The sequence below is a fragment of the Bemisia tabaci genome, chromosome 5 (genome assembly GCF_918797505.1).
Source record: "Bemisia tabaci chromosome 5, PGI_BMITA_v3".
NCBI lineage: Eukaryota > Metazoa > Arthropoda > Insecta > Hemiptera > Aleyrodidae > Bemisia > Bemisia tabaci.
Window position 1 is genome coordinate 38,636,305 of NC_092797.1, and position 19,273 is coordinate 38,655,577.

General features: G+C 38.7%; 1 protein-coding gene across 1 annotated transcript in view; it reads left to right on the forward strand.

The window, feature by feature from the left end:
• Window positions 1-19,273, forward strand: part of LOC109040710 (protein amalgam) — a 156,306-nt gene that overhangs the window by 95,401 nt on the left and 41,632 nt on the right. Inside the window, exon 4 of the mRNA XM_019056718.2 lies at window positions 12,212-12,370. Within this exon, the coding sequence (XP_018912263.2) occupies window positions 12,212-12,370 (159 nt within the window). The remainder of the gene's footprint in view (window positions 1-12,211; window positions 12,371-19,273) is intronic.

Genomic DNA, 19,273 nt, shown 5'->3' on the forward strand with positions numbered 1-19,273 from the left:
TTCTCCATACTTATCATTATGCAGGATTCAACCAGGGATGCAAACTCATAATTATCTTTGTAGTGTTCACGAAATAAAATTTGATCATAGCTCTAATATAGGCTAAATGTTTGCAACAAACTCCCTGATAATCGATTCTTCACCATAGCTTCAAATGGAAAAATAGCAATAATCGATCATTATCGCCGCGCCGCACACCGCTGTATCTGAATCACTATAACATGAACGTAAACTTGGCAGGATAAGATGTCAATAACATTGTGTATCACCTGATAAATTCCGCAAAGAAACAAAGGTTGTAGGGGAAAAAAGTGCTTAGAGTAACTTTTAAAACCAGGGACTCGATGTTGCAAACGCTACCTCTGTCATTTGGATGTAGGCCATAAGATCATGCATGCACGCTCGCCCACACTTTTATAGCAGGAATGAGGGGCCTAACATTTTGTCATGCTGGGCTAAAACCACCTAACTCCAAAGCAACCCCAACGAAAAAACTGCGATTCTTGGTAGAGTCAAAGTAATCACGGACTGAAGCCATGAAAGGGGATCACAGTGTCTCTGGGGTAATAAAGACAAAAAAAAAAAAAAAAAAAAAAAAAGGAACGGACGAGCATATTAAAAGTCCGTCACTAAGCTTAAATGCCTCTGAGGACATGGCCACCACTCGTGATATTGCAACTTAATTAAGTGACGTAATCCCCGCTAAAATTTAAAACAAGGAAAAATCCCGCTTCCCTCTACCCGTGCCAACCAGCAAGAAGTCCGAGCATGGCTTTTCTATCGCTACCTTGTGTATGCACCGTGTTTCAAGCCGCACGTTTTAAGGTAAAAAGCTTAATTCCTGTATTTTTTCCACGGTTGGAATCTTAATTTGTTTAAGAACGACACACTCGTCTTCATTAGTTACAATCACCTGTTGTTGGGTTTGTTATTAATGGCTGTTGTTTAACCGCCCGCGTCCGTATTTTTTGAGAAGAAGAAAAAGTCCGATGTAAAGCATGAAACTCCATTATATGTACACTATTTATGTTTCGGAGTCGTTAACATGCAATTTTCCGGTTAGCTGCCGCCGAAAGTCGTTGTAAAGGACCTATGAAAGCTCAAATTACGAATGCAATCCTGTAAATATGAATAGAGGATATGTGTGATAAGTTATGCGCCCTTAGGTCGCAGTTATTCTGGATGAAATGTGGCGGAAAAGTTCCTCGGGGCTGAAAATGTTTGCACTTTGATCGTCTAACAAGCGCTAGGGAGTTTGAAACTCTCAACATTCGGATGAGCGAGGGATGGGAGTGGTAGAAATGCATGTGAACTCGCATAACTGGCCAGCGCATTCTTTTCATCATGAGATTTGATACACACTTTCCAAAATTAAAATAAGACTTCAATAGATCCAAAATACTTTTAAATTAATGATCACTTTATCAAATTTTAAAAAAAATCATAATACTTTAATACATGAGAAAATGAGTAAACCATAAATAAACTGTCAAGCAGCTTTAAATAAACTACACCATAATGATCTTGTAAAATATACAACAATTAAGAGATGTAGCTCCGGGAGTGCAACCCAAGTCACTAACAACTGTGAAGTGAAAAATAAATTGGAGGCATGGCTGAGAATCAATTTGTATCTTGCATGAAGATTCATTATGGGGAGCTTTGAAAGCCATTCTTTTCTTTTTCAGATAACGATAAGATAGTCTAATGAAATGTAGGGCGCACGTCGTATTAGCCATTTCATCCCCAGTCAATGAATCAAAGTTAAGCAATTGTTAGATTCATAAGTTATCAAAAATACCCAATACTATCTGAAATATAACATTATTTCTTCAATATCACGGAAAAATATATATCACATAAAAATTACGAAGAACCGTTTGAATATTGAACCAATGTGCAGACATTCAAACTTTGTATTTGAATGAAAATGGGACTTATTAGTATTCAAATGACAAGTTTTCTAGAAAAAAGATTCCCGCTCTCCAAACGAACTCTCCTAATTTTTACCTGATCAAAGTGTATTTGCCAAAGATATCCGGTGTCGATTCAACCGAGAGATGCGGGTAATTTTGTTCAGACCTCGCGAAAAAAAAAGGAATATTGCGAAGCGACAAGCTGGAAGGTGCTTTAGATGTCTGAGATGTACAGCGCATGATTCTTTGTCACCTAATTGTTTGTGTACCAAGCAGCAAGCATGTGGTGAGGTTGAATAAGGAAAGCCACTGGAGATACAATTGATGATATTTTCAGAGAAGTGATTTTTAAGATTACTGTGGGTATCTAAATGAGCCGATACCAAAATAAATATCGAGAAACCCTGATTTAAGACTCATTTAAAATGTGGAATTGAGTTTCCAAAAATGAGACTGTCATATGGACTGCATTTTGCAATTTGGACCTATAAATTTAGGCTCATCTGAAAAAACACTTATGTGCATAGGGAAACTAATGGCACATACGTTGTTTTTAAACCGGGCCGGAATTCATAGGTCCAAATCGCAAAATGCAGTCCATATAGTATTTTTTGGAACCATAATTGCTTCCAATGTTTAATTTTTTTTTTAAAATTATGAATATGAATAATTTTGAGTAAAGGAGGTTCATAAAAAAAAAATTCTTCTAGCTGTTCGGACTTGATTTTCTTGAAGAATATTGCGCAGTCACGCTGAACTTATACCGTGAAGTCGTGTCCAAACTAGCTGCCAATAGAATGATGCCCACTGGACCGCTTCCACTCTATGAGCTCAACTCTACATACCCTCTCTTTAAACGCAAACGATCTCACCGTTGTTGCCATAACTATGATTTTGTGTCAAATTATAAAAATTTGAACAGTCCAACGTCAAAATTTCAAATTATAATCCAGCACTTCCATCGATCCCAAATTAAGTCGCATTTCGAAATTTCTTTTAGTGCGAACTGAAAGTTTGAACAGGTTGAATTACCAGCGGAATTGAAATTCTGTGAAAGCAGGAAATGCATTCAGCTGAACGCATCACAATCCATTTGATCATCTGCGATTTTTCATTTAACGAGGAGAACGTATCAGAAACTTGTTCATTATTCATCGATGTACTCAACAGTTTTCAACGCAGTGCAGCTAGGAATTACACGCGTCTGTTCTGAGAATTTAATCCTATCATACCTCGGTGAGCATCTATGATTTTGGTATTGAATAATTGCACCATGCTGTCATGCTTTTCAGAGAGAGTGTATTGAACTACATTGTGGCCTTTTTCTTTTTTATTATGGTGCATTTGCTTTCCAGCCCTGATTCAGATCAGGCTTGTCGATGGAGGTTACGGGAGTCTCTGTAAAAAACTGACAATGAGTAAAGAGACCACATCATACCTTATCGTGCGTACCTTATTAAAACCACGTACAAGGATAGAGAACGACCCTGAAATATACTCTAACTCGTTGTCGCTGGCAAATAGTCAAATCAGGCATTTTATCAAATGCCAAGGCAGATACTCAAATTTTGAAAGTTTAAAATGTTTCGTAAATGTATACAAAGACCACTCAAATTTTTAATATTTTGAAGGTGAAATTCATCAAATAATGAATTATATTTGCATTTTCCTTTTTAACATGTTCATATACTTGTAATTTTCAAAATTTTCAAAATTTTCAAAACTCCGTATTGTAAAATGAGTTCAATCATACACCAATCCATCGAGGTCTGAAACCCGTCCCACAGCAAGGCACGGGAAAAAGCGGGAGAAGAGATCCATGGAAACAAAAGTCTGTATCTTTTGAAAAGAAATGTTTATACCTCGGCTAAAAATCATTACTGCTAGTATACAAAGATACAATTTTTTCAAAATCCCTCCCCTTTATGAAGATAAATAATTATTTTGTCAAAAATCAGCAGAAAGGTCAGGATTTAAATCTAAGTGATATTATTTGACATTTTGTCTTGGCACTTGACGAAATCTTTGGTTTGATTATTTACCTGCGACTTACAAATTACAATTTTGAACTGCTTTCCTGCTTTTGAGCACACAAAAGCAAACACATTGGGGACTTTTTACGCACAGGCGTGGCAACTACGAGGAAGGTTGTTCAGTATTATTCATGGCGCTGAACCCCAAAGACTGAGTGGGAATTTTAAATTGAACGGTCGGAGGTGCAGCCCGTGCGTTTATCTGAGTTTGTTGGTGGTTGGTGACCAGATTTATTTCGTCATAATGCGACCGACAAACTTCCCTCTTGGCAGAGACAATGAATCTCGTTTTGTATTTCCTCCTGATGACGTTCCCCACCGTTGCCGGATTTACGCGGAAAATCCGAGTGTATCATGTGAGGGAAACTTCGCAACCCTATATGATGTTATCCGATGGTAACTCACTCTGCACTTTGGGATTGCGTTCAAAAGTTCATCAAAGTTTCGGGTTCAGCATTCTAATTCTGTGCACTCAAGGCGATCTTCGCACAGTCGGGATGATATATCAAAAATGAGAAATTTATCAGTGTGGACCTGTGATATCCATTCATTTTGATTTGAATGTGATTAAATTAAATTTAATTGACCAATGTAATTGACTCATATAACATACTTTTATTTTAGAACAATCCAAAAGTAATAGATGATTTGCACGTAGTATTTTAACGTGTTGCAGGGAACAGGCTTGTAAATCAGACACTTTTTTTCTACGTCCATTATATGTATAAGGATTTTTTACGTGAATTTTACCAGATGTTAATTTAATTTAAAAACACCCCAACAATTTTTTTGAAACATTCTTCAACGATTTATTAAGTTGTTTTATAAAGTCATTTTTAATGATCATTGTTACTGTAGATGACGTCAATCGACGTTATTGCAAAGAGTTATGGGTATCTTCATAATATAGAAAGTAAATTCTTGAACTTTCCACGGAACGTTTTACCTTTCACTGACCTGAATTGCTTCAGTCACCGGAACAAAACTACATGACTAACACAGCTGAACATTTTTTTTTAAATTACACAAATAAAAAAAGGTACACTGAAAAAAAAAAAACTCCGGCCGTGGGAGCCGCAATTACGGGCTATATAGACATACCGTCCGTTCCGGGCTCAAGGCCGAAAATTCCGGCTGCTGGAGCCGTAGCTTCGGCCTCTGAACCCGGAGCAATCGAAGCTACGCCTCCAGCAGCCGGAATTTTCGGCCTTTGAGCCCAGAACGGACGGTATGTCTATATAGCCCGTAATTGCGGCTCCCACGGCCGGAGTTTTTTTTTCAGTGTATAAGTAACGACTTAATCTAGTAACCAGAATGTGCTAGAATTTTAAAAGGCAATGTATCTTTAAAATTGTAGCTTCAGTTTGTAGGATATGCAGCACTCCCTTTCCCAATTGAACTGATTCCCAAATCCATCCAGACTTTCTTAAAATAAGCCCTTAGTTCACCCCTAAAGTGCGTAAGCTATAATTATTGAGAGAAAAAGTTTATTTAATTTTCCCCTTAAAGTTTCGGGCGCCAATCTTGCAGACAGTTTACGAGCGACTATAAGCAATCTTGGCGGTATAAAACGCCTAGTTAATTAGAGCTGATTGAGGTTGAATTAATTAATAGCCATTCCGGTTGTTTTCGAATAGTTTGGATGAGAAGAACCGCTTAGCTGAGGCCTGCCGAATTTTTCGAAGTGAGTAAACGTCGTTAATTATGCAGGCTGCCCCACCGGCGCCGCCATCGCGCAGGGCGAGTTTCGTCTCATCAACGTCATGGGATCATGGCTGACCTGTCTAACGACCAAGGTCCGTCGAACACGGAATACATTGCGCTTTCTTGCAAATTTAAACACCGCATCATCCCTCAGCGATGCCAGATTGCAATCGCAATCATGACTTGGCAATACCGCAGGACACTGAAGAGATCAAAAACGACCAAATTTTCGAAGTTGAGTTTTCCTCAAAATTACTCCATGGCCGAAATTGAAATAAAATTAATGAATTTACTAAAGGAACAAACTTTGCGTTATCTGCAGAGTGTACGAGGGTTGGTTAAAAGCAGTGAAAATCACTTCTGACTAAATAAAAGAAAGTCTGCATTATCCCACGAGAGAATTATTGTGCTCACTGCTTTATTATGCAAATAATGGTAACTTTTTTCTGGCGTCACCTAACCTTGAAATTGTTGTGTTATGTGTTGGGAAACAGGAGCATGGGAACGAGTGCATCCTCGTCTAATTTGCTGAATGAGAAATTAATAAGTCTTCTTAATATGTCTATAAACAAAAGTAAAATTCGCGATTTTTAACCACTTATTTGATTAATAACTGTCTTATGGAAGATTATTGAAATGTTACGAAGAACGGAGGAATTAAATCGACAGAATTATCCACTCAAGCAGCACTAACAATAAGTCTATTTTCTCTAAACTGCGATTCTAAACTCGCTGGCCTTCTTGGTTTCACGAACGATTAGACCCTCAAAGTGGAAAAATTGGCCAAGTTAAATTTTACGATAGCTTCTCTCTCTCGACAGTGAATCGTACAGCTGATGAAAAGAAAGTAGTGTGATAGAGAGAAATTTTCCCCAAATTCAACTTGCAAATGCTCAGTTTTATAGTTGAATGTATAAAATGAATAAATTAAACTGTGGTTTCTTTACACCTTAATTGTGCGCTCATTTCACAACGTCGGGTGCATCCAACATTCTCACCACACGTTGAAGTCGCATTACCGAGGAGCCAAACGCCATGCACGCTACGGCCGCACAGTGGTTCGAGTCAATAAGAGAGGTCGGACAAAATTTGAAAACTTTAAACTCCGTTGATACAAAACTTCGAGGTTCTAAAAGTGGTCCCATTGGTTTCTTCGTGAAATTTTCTTCTCAAACCACCCTTTAAAATTTAAAATGTGACGAAATAAACATCAAAATTTGCAGTTTTAGTCAAAAATTTCGTGTCCGACCTCTCCGATTGGCGCGATCCACTGTGGGGCGGCACGGCGCGCGGGGGCCCAACCCATATCGGGGCCGAGCTCACCGGTTTGATGAAATAATAAAATTACGCTAACTGCACTCACAAGGAGCTTATGTACTTTTTAGACAGCTGATAAATAATTAGAGGAAGTTGGAAAGTTTTGTTCGAAATCACTTTTCATTCAATTATACTATCGAGCAGAACAAAAACTTTTCACGTCTAACTTTATTGTGTTTCCTGCTAAAAAGCAAAGAGAGCCTTTATGTGATTACAGCCCCGATATTTTTTCCCGGCCCCCGCTTCCTCTCCTCTCCTCCTCCTCCCCGATCCTCGCTCTAGTTCGCATCAATGCTACCTTTATTTTACGCATTTCTAAGTCTCCTGCCTTTTGAAATACCGTTCCGGATTCCTTCTTGCCAGGCGGGCTTGCATCTTGTGAAACTTTCTCAACTTGCTACACAAATTGGCAACCTTCTTCGTTCTCTCTGACTCCTTCTTTCCCCTCATGCAGGTGTCCTATTTCTTTTTCCTTTTCATCTCCCTCACTTCCTCCATTGAAGGGTCCGTTTCTGATTTAAAGTTTTTTTAACACTTGAAAAGATCTTCGTAGCCTCACGTTTGCTCTGACACGGGGACGCATTGAATTAAAACCTTAAAGATTGAGCAGGTAAAAAAATACGCGAAACATACTTTAAATAGTTCAAACTGTCTGCGCCATTTGCAAAAACACCTCAGTTGTAATATGGTGCAGCATTAGGAAGTAAAAGAGGAAAGAAATTAAGTACAACTGAATTATGACAGCATAACTGAGCCAACACAACGTGGTAATAGAGCATGAGATAGGATTCGCGTTGATGACGGCGCAGAGATACAACTATTCGTACTCGATGGATGTCCGTGTTGCGTCCGCAAAATTAAAGGCGCGATGGCGCCAGGCGAGAACGCTTGATGCTCCGCTCTTTGCTACCAATAAGTGCCGCACAGATTCGGAAAAAAAGTTAAATAACGACGCTTGATTACGTCTCTTCTATGTTCGGCTGTGTTGACATTAGATTTTCCTTATTAATTTTTTTTTCAATTTGCTGTTTGATTCCTTTTTACGATGAATTTGTATAGACCTTGTAAGTACTAGCCCCATACAACCCGCGGGCCTTGTGTCTATACAAATATAGAATATGTAATAATGAAATCCTGTTCCTCTGTTGAAAACACGTTGAGTCAATAAAACTCGTAGATTGAGTCAATGAGACTTTGATCTAAGAGTCAGTTGCGTTAACTGTAGAATCAATTGAAGTCATCGTAGAGTCAATTGAAGTAAATTGGTATTAGAGTCAACAAAATTGAAATGTAGTCAAATTCGAGCCGACAGTCGAGTCGGGATAACTCAATATCATTTCCGACATGGGAACAGAATTATATTATTTTTAACAGGAAAGCGGAGATTTACAACATCGCAATCGGATTTAAACACTTTTAACTTCAGTCATCAATACGTTAACGAAACGTGCACCGATAGGAATACATGTCTGGAGCCTTTGATTGTGAATTTGAGGTTTAACCCCTTGATGAAGTGGATAGCGGGTGAATTAATGAAATGGTAGTTACAATGGTCGTAATTAAAACACGGAGGAAGCTCATTGGCGAAAATTGTCTAATCAAAGTCGCGAGCCGAAAGAGCTGCGACTAATTAAGAGGGAAATAGGATTCCGAGGAATGGCGTTGCGTGTGCTCCAAGTTCCTGAGTAATCCGGAGCTACTTAAATTGAATCCACGCTCGTCTGTTTACCGTAACGAGTCAATCGGCATCAAAACATGTTTCGGGCCCTAACACCCCATTTGCATGTTATTGCCTACCGGTCCCGGCGCTCCTGCGTCTCTCCTCTACCGCGCTAAGCGAGAACGTCGTATGAGATTTTACTCCTTGCCAAATTTCCTTCGATGAATTCATAGGAGGAGCCAGCCACTTTGAACGGGGAGGGGAGGGGGCGTGAGGGGGCTTCGGGGGGCTTCTCCAGAAAATTGTCGATAATTTAAATCGTCTTACATGCAGTTTGAGTCAATTTTTTCATGAATAAGTACCAAATATGAGCGTCCTTCCTCCTTCTCACCTGCGTTTCTTTCTTTTATTCTTCCTTTCTATCTTCTCACTCCTTTTTTGAGACAAACCGGGAGAGGGGCACACGTTCCTTTCCTGAATCCGCCAACGAATGCACTTAAATTTTCCGGGAAACTTTCGAATTTTTCTTTCAATTTCTCAAAGAAAGTTCGAATTTTTCAATTTTTTAGATATTTTTCTTTCAATTTTTATGCAATCAAAAATTTCAATTTTAAAATAGTGCATCAGATCATGGCAGTCGAACATGACGTCGTGTTTGACGGCATGCCCAAAGAGCTACTCTGGTAGTGTCTCGTAAAAAGGATGACGGAGTGAAGACTATCAGAAAAGATTCTTGATTTGATTCCTCCTGAGAGGAAACAAAGGGATGCCCAATAAAAGAATGCCTACAGGATATCACAAGAAATTAAGGAGTGCCAACTCCCTGAAAGGTTCGAGAGGACAGGGGACTCTGATGGTTAGGCGTCACAGAAAGCCAAAGATCACTGTGACATCGGCTCTCATGTATGTCTTTCCTCAAAGCGTTTAATTTCTCTTCAATCTTAACTCTCTGAAAATTTTCAGAAAAACACTTCAGAGTTTCTTAAGAAATAACTATTTTATCGAAGACAATTTGGCAACACTCGAGTTTTCATACGACGTTTTCTCTTATCACGGCTGTTCCATCCTCCCAATAACACCTTCTTGTTTGCCTACCTTTCAGATTTATTTAAACCGTTGCCATTTTGAGGGTAAAGCAATAACTGACACATTTCATGCTCTAGGCGCTTTGATATAAGGTGCAGATCAAAATTAAGTTTTCCGGCCTCGCAAGGATTAAACCCCACAGTTAGGATATCCATAACTACCTCCAAAATAATAGAGAGGTGAAAGGAGGCCAAATCCAAATCACTCCTTATCTCTGCTGTTCCTCCTCGTGGATGCAACCTTAAAAGCTTTGAATATTCTTGATTATCGTCAAGATCAGGCATGTGCCGTGGCGTGAATTGCGATATATCGATTGTTATGCTACTTAAACCTATGGTGAAGAATCGATTATAAGGTGTTCGCTGCAAACACCCTGTTAATCGATCCTTTTCCATAGGGCTAAATGGCATAACAATCGATAAATCGCAATTTACGCCACGCCACTGATCAGGATTGAAGAGGGAGCTCAAGGATTGTGCAATTTAGTAACATAACTATTGGAAACTAGCCCGTCTATAGGGATCACCGCAGAAGAGAAATTAGCAGGAGGAGGACTTGGTGATTTTTACGTATCGATAGCTAAAGAGCGAAACCATGTTTCTCCGTGTGCAACGTTGCAGACTTCCTATCATACTTCATTTTTTCTTTGAAAAACCAGCTGACGTAAGTTCTTGAAAACTTCCTTGATTTTCCTCCACATAAGCAAAATATTCTGTTTAAATTTCAAGCCACGAAGTTGACTTGTTCCTCTTTAAAAAACTAAAATTGGAGCGGAAATTTCGACACATTGCAATGGAAATACGTGGTCTTGCACTCTTGCCATCGATAAATGCGTCCTTATCTGGCCTTTTTTTAAGCTCGAGGAATTTATAACGATTTTTGCTTTATCTAAAATAAAATTCAGCCATGTAGAATTCATTCCATATGATGACAAAAATTCACTCTAAATGGAGTTCTTCAACGTTGACTTGTCATTTTTGAACAGAAATCGTGACAGAGAGAAGACACAAGACCTTCTCGTTAGTTTTTGACCTTCGTTCAGTTTTATTTTCCGTATATCGTATTTATTTTCATACTTTATCCATTCGACTAGAATCCGGGGGGTTATGGGTTAAGGTTCTTGAGACCCAAAGTAATACAACAACAACGAAACGACGTCTGTTGTTCGAATAAAACAACAGAAACAACCACTTCTGCAACCACTACTCCTACATACATTTTTATTTAATTATTTCTGTTCTTATGTTTCTGGTCTCTCAAGAATTTCCCCCTAAACAACATGAAGGAGTAATTTCCGACAAGGAAACACTCGAAACGAAGATTAAAACTTGTCAATGAGGGAAACTTTTTTTTATTGATTGCACTGTTCCCTGGAAGGAGGAGAGCGAATATTTTAAAAAGGAGGAAAAGTCCTCAAAAAGAGCGTTCCAAATCGCACCGTTAACTTGTTGGCATGGGGGGTCGATCTTTAACTCTGGCACTCGAGCAAAGAAAAATGCAGGCGTTATTAAAAAAGTTTTCTTTCGAAATTAACAAGAGGACAACTCGATTTTTCGACGCTTTGTTTACCAAATCTTTCAATTCTTATTGCTACAACGGGGAATCTTTTTGTGTGTATAAAAATGGAAATCGAAAAAATAGGACAAATATTTCCTCGCGAATCTAATTCTTCGGAAGGATCATCTGGTGTGAAAATGACTGTCGTGTAAAACTTCTTTTTGAGTTTGTGTTGGTCGAAATTAAAAACACTTTATCCCTTAATCTTTGTCATTAAGGCACACAACTTTCAGCTCTGTAATCTTGACAAAATGTATCAGCGCTGGCGTTTACTGAAAGTTCTGTACATTTTTTAGTGAATTTTTTTTCGCCTTAATGCTTTTGTCAATTTGTCATCGATGTATTATTATAAAAATACATGACATGTTTTGTATGCATGACATGGTTTCTCTAAAGGGCTTCAAAAGGACCTCTTGGTGATTTGCAAACATTTGTCAATATATTAATCTCTCAATATATACGGTTTTCAAAACACTGATCGCGCTGGTTCCTTTTTGCTAAATGCGGTCCATTTGTGTAGTTACACCTAGGGCCCAGTGGCGTGGCGTGCTTCGATATATATCGATATCTCCCCATTGGAAGCTATGGTAAAGAATCGATTATTAATGTGTTCGTTGCGAACACCCTGTTAATCGATCCTATTTGACAGGTTTAAATGGCATAACAATCGATATATCGCAAAGCACGCCACGCCGCTGCTGGGGCCGAATTTTGTCGGTTCTTTCACGTAGCGGTGCAACATTCATTGATGATTCCAAACCGCACCACCGGCCAATCAGAGGCGCCAACCGGCTAACCCGGACTTAAGTGCAATCGAGATTCGTCCGAAGTATATTGAAGCACGGTGGAAAGACCGACAAAATTCGGCCTCCGTTTCAAAGAATCATTCTTCTCTACATTTACTGATTTTTTTGTGTGTGTGTGTGTGTGTGTTACAGTTCCACCAGACATTTTGGACTCTCCGACCAGTGCCGATACGGTTGTTCGGGAGGGTGGAAATGTGTCGCTTCGATGTGCCGCATCGGGCATACCCATGCCCAACATCACGTGGAAACGAGAGGGCGGCGCCCCGATCCCCCTCACAGCCGGCGTGGAAGGTACGTGTTCATCTGAAAGAGATTTCCACTCATTAAAGTATCGTCGTCCTTTGAGGATAAGAGACTTTTAATCAACTATGATTTTAACTTCTAACGAAATCTTTTATTTTCGGCTAGTGAATTAATTTAGGAAATTTTCAACTTGTCAATCATGTTCTCTGAGGATATTAATGAGGGGGTATGTATCTTGCGCCCTATGAAGAAACGGCGCAAGCCATGGTCGTACCTAAGCACTTCAGCATAATCAAACCTAATTCAAGTATTTTCACCAAGCACGAGTTTTTGTGTCTTTTCTAATAGACGCGCCATATTTTCAGAGCTTAGAACGCTTTTGGATTTATATTTCAAATATACACCAATTAATACGCAAGCAACTTTGGCAAATCTTAATATGCTTGTGCAACGACATGCGTCATAACCACGTCAGGTCTACGGATAACCACTATTTGGGCTAGCGTGCGTGCATACCCGACATCGCCTACTCTTTGAATGAAGGCGGATCTTGAATTGGTCTTGCACGCAAGAGATAGTACAGCCAAACAAATGCACGTTCTTGAAGGTAAAATCTCACGAAAATCACGTTTAGGACGTCAAAAAAGTCTGAAATCTGTCAGTCAAATCACACAATCGTATCGTCTTAGCGCGCAATCTGCGTATCACGTAGCGCGCTTTTTCGAGTTACCTGCGTATGCGGGCAGTTTTTCTCAGTAACGCCAGAACAGGTTTGCACGAGCAGGAGTCAGAAAAACCAATCTGAGTGACAAAGTAACTTTCACTAACTTTTTAATGTTGATCAATCGTTTTCCTTGAGCTATCAATCTATTTCAATTTAATTAGAGCGTTTGTTTCCTTTCTCTTTCTTTATTTCGCAAAAACAATAACTTTGAATCGATTGAAATGTTACGCAAGAAGAGTTTATGATAGTTCGGGCGATTTTTTGATTATTTCGAATAGGTCCCTCTCCGGGCGAACCTGACTGTCGGCCACCACGAAAAACTGCCGCATACGCGGGAAATTCGAAAAAGCGTGTTACAAAGTGCGCAGATTACGGGAGCGAATTTCTGATTTTGTTGATGTGACCAACACGATTTTCGAGCGAATTTATCCTTGGCGAGTGTATTCAGTTGCTTGTATCTCTTTTGTACAACAGACCCATTGAATACCCGTATGAGCGCAAAGGTGGTAGACCTCCGGTTAATGAAGAATCAAAAAATAAAAAAGCCACCTTCTATTCTCGAGCTACACTGTCACCGTGCTAAGGAAGAACGCCGCATGGACATTCTAGAGTTGCCAAATTTTCCTTGGTAAAACGTGTATTTTTGACGCAATTTAAGCATATTTTCCATTGAAATTTTGAGATATTTTAAAGTGAATTGCTTACAAAATTGTCGGAAAATTTTGGAATAAAAATATTCACAATTTTCTAAGTAAATTCAGTTTTTACTGAAGGAAATCTGGCAGCGTCTGAAGGCTCATACGACGTTTTTCCTCAGCGCGGCAGTATAGGCAGGTCTGCCTGGAAGTGGCCGCGGTATGAAAAACCGCGACTCATCATTGCTTAAACGATGGCGATTTATGCAAATGCGAGCCACGTGCTTAAAATCTACGTCGAGAGACAATGTTTTATGCAAAAACGGCGGCGCTCCGTTCTTGCGCGCTGCCTTCATAATCCTCGGCTTAAGATGCGGAAAAATTATTCGGCCACTGCCTCTCCGCACTTAATCAAGCACATACAGGCTCGCACACACACCAGCCCTGAACACCCACACGAAGAAACCTTTACACGGATCCCACACTCGCACCGCCACGGACACCGCCTCCGGTGCATGTAAAAATTAAGCTGTCTCGTTTTGTGATCCTCTTCTTTACAAACACGGTATACCCGGTATACCTAACTAAGCCCCTCGTCCTTGCCATGTCAACGTCTGTATACTCGACATTTTCGGAACGAAATTAGAACTTGTGACAAATCGCCGTTTCCCAGACGAAAGAACGCAAGTTCATTTCTGCCGTACTAAGGAAGAACGCCGTATGAGCATTTGAGAATTGCCAAATTTCCTTCGATGAAATGTTTATTTTGTCGGAAAATAATGCAAATTTTGCTTCGAAAGTTTTAAAAGCTTTAGCTGACATTGCAAACAAAATTATCTAAACAATTGGAAGAAAAATGTTCAGAAGAAAGGCATTTTTCTTGGCACGGCAGATTTGGACTGCGTTGAGCAGAAAGGAACCAAGCCACATCAGCTATTGCCAAATTTAATCGGTAAATTTAATTTTTTACAAGAGATTGTTACTTGGATTCCTTGGAAAATTTTTAAGAATTTTGCTGCGCGTTATGTAAGAAAGTCACTAAAATTTGCACGGAAATCCGCACGGCAGTTTTTATGCAAAAAATTAAATTACGCAGTTAAATTTGGCAATAGCTGATGTGGCTTGGTTCCTTCCTGCTGAACGCGGTCCATTTCATTATTGTAAAATAAATGCACTTACTGAATGAGTTAGAGAAAATCGGGCGATTCTGACTGAAAATTGTTCTGAGTTTTCTTCTGGGGACAGGCTTAAACTAGCATTTCGACAAGAATTCCGCTGTAATGTTCCTGTAAAACTTTAAATATTTTTATCGATTTTGCAATTTTTAATCGGAATCACGTTTCCTCACTTGAGAAACGACAAAACGGACACAATAACAATTCGAAATCTAGTAAGCGCCATCAGGAGTTTCCAAAATTGTGCATGGTATTTTTCACTGTAAATCAACGAGATGCCCTCGCTTCATGAAAATTTTTATAGGGAATTTTCCAGAAATTTGAATCTTATTCTTACCCTAAAGAATGCTCTTCCCAGGTAATATTGCATTTTGCAATTGGGAACTAAAATTTCCGGCTCATCCGTAAAAATACATATGTCTATAAGGATGCTTAAGATAAATAAATTGTTTTTAAACAGAGCCAGAAATTCTAGTCCCTCATTGCAAAATGTAGTCCATATGTCTTCGTCAAATGAAAGAAACAGTTGCAAAATTTCAGCAACACCTGATTACGTTTACCCGGTTTTGAATTCCTATTTTTCAAATACCACCATGCTGACGAAAAATGTCGTATGAACTGCAGAACGTTGCCAAATGTTTCACTAAATAAGAATTCTCTAAAACAATTGCACATATTTGTCTTGGAATGTTTTAACGTTTAACTCGGTTTCCGATGCATGCAGCGTATCTGAAAATTGCAAGGAAAACACTAGTTGTTTTTAAATTAAATTAAATATTTCATCGGCAGGAATTTGGCAACCTTCGAATGTTCATATCACGCTCTCCTATAACTCGGCAAAGTAATACCCGAAAACCCTCTCAATGCCGGCTGGAAACTTCTATTTTTGAGATTCCTCCACTCAATCCTTGTTATGTGTTTAGCAACAATAGGCTGTTTGAGACTTCCGTTTGACAAAGTAACCATTGTTTAGTAAACCTGTCAGTGGATTCACTCAACTTGTAGCTCGGTATTCAAGTGAAGGTACAATGAAAGTTTCAGCTTAAAAGAAAATGTTGACTCGCAGAAAGTAAAAGTTCCCATGATTGTCGGGATTCAAGAAAGGGCATATAAAAATATATTTCATTCATGCAAACCAAAATAAACTGAACTTTTTCTCTCGCAGTGATAAAAAAATAAATAACATCGACAAGCTTTTACGTTCTCTCAACTTCTAAATATACTGTATGTGAATTTAAGATTAGTCTTAATCTTTGACTTTTAAGCTGATTGAGGAAATGAGAAAAGAAGAGCCCATTTCTAATAAAACAGAAGATTTCTGCTCTTTTTTATAGGTTGGGATTTGTATACTATAGTAAAGGAAAAAAGGAAATACACCCGAAAAATTTTACTCATTAGTTTCTTAGTATCTTCGTCCAATATTGCCGCTATCATTTGAGAACCACGGTGTCTGACAGAATCCACCACCACAGCATGTAACTTTAGAAATTGCTTTGGTACCATATTCATATTTGACAAGAGCCTCCGCTCCCAGATCTGCCTTCAATTAGTGAGTAGGCAATTTTAGGTACGTTCGAGCCCGAATAGTGGTATCCTTGCACCTGACGCGATTCTTATACATGTTGATGTCCCAGCACTGAGAATTGCCAACGTTGCACTTAGCAACCAAGACTTCTACGAATACTTTCAGCCCCGTCCCGCGTTTTTTGATTGAGTGGAAGCTTCAAGCCTTAACAAAGCCGAGAGGTCAAATTAAAAACGGAAACTTGACAGATTAGAGGTTACAGTTACCAAACTGGAATCATATTCAACCGGTGGCTCTCGTCACAGCAATGGCTCCGAGAATTCACGCAGTTCTGGCAACATCGCAAGGAAGATTAAACGTGCGTGAAAGTCACGGTTGCATATGTCTCCAGGCTCCAACATGATTCCGAGTGTCAACGCTAAATACTAGGGTTACATCAATCTTCCTCTCGTGATTTTAGATTTCCGCCATTTTTTGGGCTTTCTCTGTTGCTTCGTCTCGGCAGATAAACTTTTTCTTCTTCTCTCTTGAATTACACACAAAGAAAAGGAGGTATTTTAAGATAATTGGAGCATATTGAAAAGCTAATGATGATGCTTTCAAGAGATCAGAAATGTGTAACTGAGCACTGAGTTTAGACTGGCGAAAATAAAATAAAAATCTGTGTGCGCTAGCTTATTATTAAAAAAAAAAAAAAAAAAAAAAAAAAAAAAAAAAAAAAAAAACTAGCTTAGTAAATATTTCTGATCGCACTATATTGTGGTTGCTCCGTTCTCTCATATTTAATTCATTCATTTAAAAAAAAATCATATTTATAAAGTAAACTATTGCCTTCGAGTCATGAAAGTTTACTGTCACCATTGGCTCAAACTAAGATTATTGAGTAACTAGATTATTCAGAATAATCAAAACGGAGCTAAAACTTTCAAAATCTATTCATCTCTTTTGTATTTGTTTTCCTAATTTACATAAGGGGTTTCGTTAAACTTTAAAAAATTAGCTATTCTGAATAGACATCAAATTATAATCATATTTCTGTGTAGATCTGAAAAAACCAGTGGAAATTACGAGGTTCCCTAGGCCTACATCCCCTTCCGCAAAATTCAAGCCCTATAAATGTGAAAGTAATTATCCACGCTCATGAGAGATTAGTCCTTTGAAACTTCGGGGCGTGTGATTGGACTTCGGCCGAAATTTCTGTGACTTAAAAGTGATTGAATAGCCGCACTTTTCTGGGCATTGAAAAGACATCAAGCCAGAACTCTAAAAGATTAGACCCACCCTTTTTCTCTACAGGTTCCTTCCCTTCCTTCCGTTCAAATGATTTGACACCTACAGCCCCCTTTTAGTCATTTTACTCTTCTCTCATTTTTATTTACAAAACACGTTCCCCGAAAGAAAAGAACTCCCTCTTTCGACGAAAAAGTTCAGAATTTTGGTCACGTTTGCCATATTTCTTTTCTTTTTTGAGCTGGTCTGTAAATGACGTCACAAAAACTGCATGGAGCACTGCATTTCAAACGACCCCTTCTATCTCTCAGAGACAAAACAAATCAAACTCGATTATATCAAGCAAATGAAGTAGGTATTAATTTATAAAAGGTCCGCGTTTTAATGGGCCTGTTGCAAACTTTTGCTAGAGCAAAAATAAGAATCATCTCTATCAGTAAATATCTCAAAAATCACGATGAGCGCATAGCCTCTGAAATACACTCCTAACTTTACAGTCTGCGTAAGAAATGCGCGTATTTTTGAGCTTCCCGCTTCATTTCTTTTGCAATAGCAATATCTAACATAGCCGACGCTTCCGCGCGCAAATCGAAATTGAGAGCACTTCATCAATGCGAAGAAATCGTGAATACAAACACGTTAATGTACTAATCCTGATTTTTTTAGCCATTTTCGAGAAGGAACACAATTTTTTCCCCGGTCAAAAGTTTCCAATGGGCTCATTTTACGTCCCTCAAAGAAGCAAAGTATTGATAGTTTAAATATTAGCCCCCCTGCCGAAGATGAGCATATTGTAAGTATGCACTTGCTGATGGCCTAAGTGACAAAGATAGAGGTGTCGTCAGCTAAGTTGACCATTGTTTACTTTTAGTTTGCAAGCGTTTCCGCGTCACTTCTTTCCACATAAAAACATCCGACTCTTGCAGATGCAAGAACACAAGCTTAGATAAGTTTTTTAATACTTTCAAACCTTGTAACACTTTAATTTTTAGCCACACAGAAATCACACACATGAAAGTGGCGAATCATAACGGGAAAGTAGTTTTTTTACGATACGATCATTAGATGGATGTTTTCGAGGTAAATAGTAGCGAACGCCACTTTGTGCAGGGGCCCAAATTCGTCATTGGCGCTTGTAAACCGAGAGTAAACAATGGTCAACTTAGTTGACGACACCTCTACATGGCTAGAAAATTGTGAGAACCATAATGGAAAAAAGTGGCATTTCTGTAAAGTTTGGCACCTGCGCGAATGATGCAGAAGGAGAAGGAGCCATCAAAAGTTTGCCGCGTGTCAAATCGATGATGAATGGCCATCAGAGTAATAAGTCAATAACTGTCAAATCTTATCTGCTCCCTGTTTCTTTCTGGAGCGTCGGCGGTAAATTAATTTAGCCCCATGCACAGGCCGTGAGAATAGAGGATATTAACACATATTTCTTCAATATTTTTTTTTTTTTTTCAAATTTTTTCTCCCTTCCTTTTTTTTACATTATTTTTTTCCCTTTCCAAATACAAAATTTTAAATAAATCGATCAAGTCTTATTTTTCTTATTCTTAATTTGAAAGTATTCATTGTCGAAAATGACACTCAATTCATAAAATAAAAAAAAAAAACTACTGCGGGCAAATTTGAACAAATTCTGCTGACTTATTTCTCTCC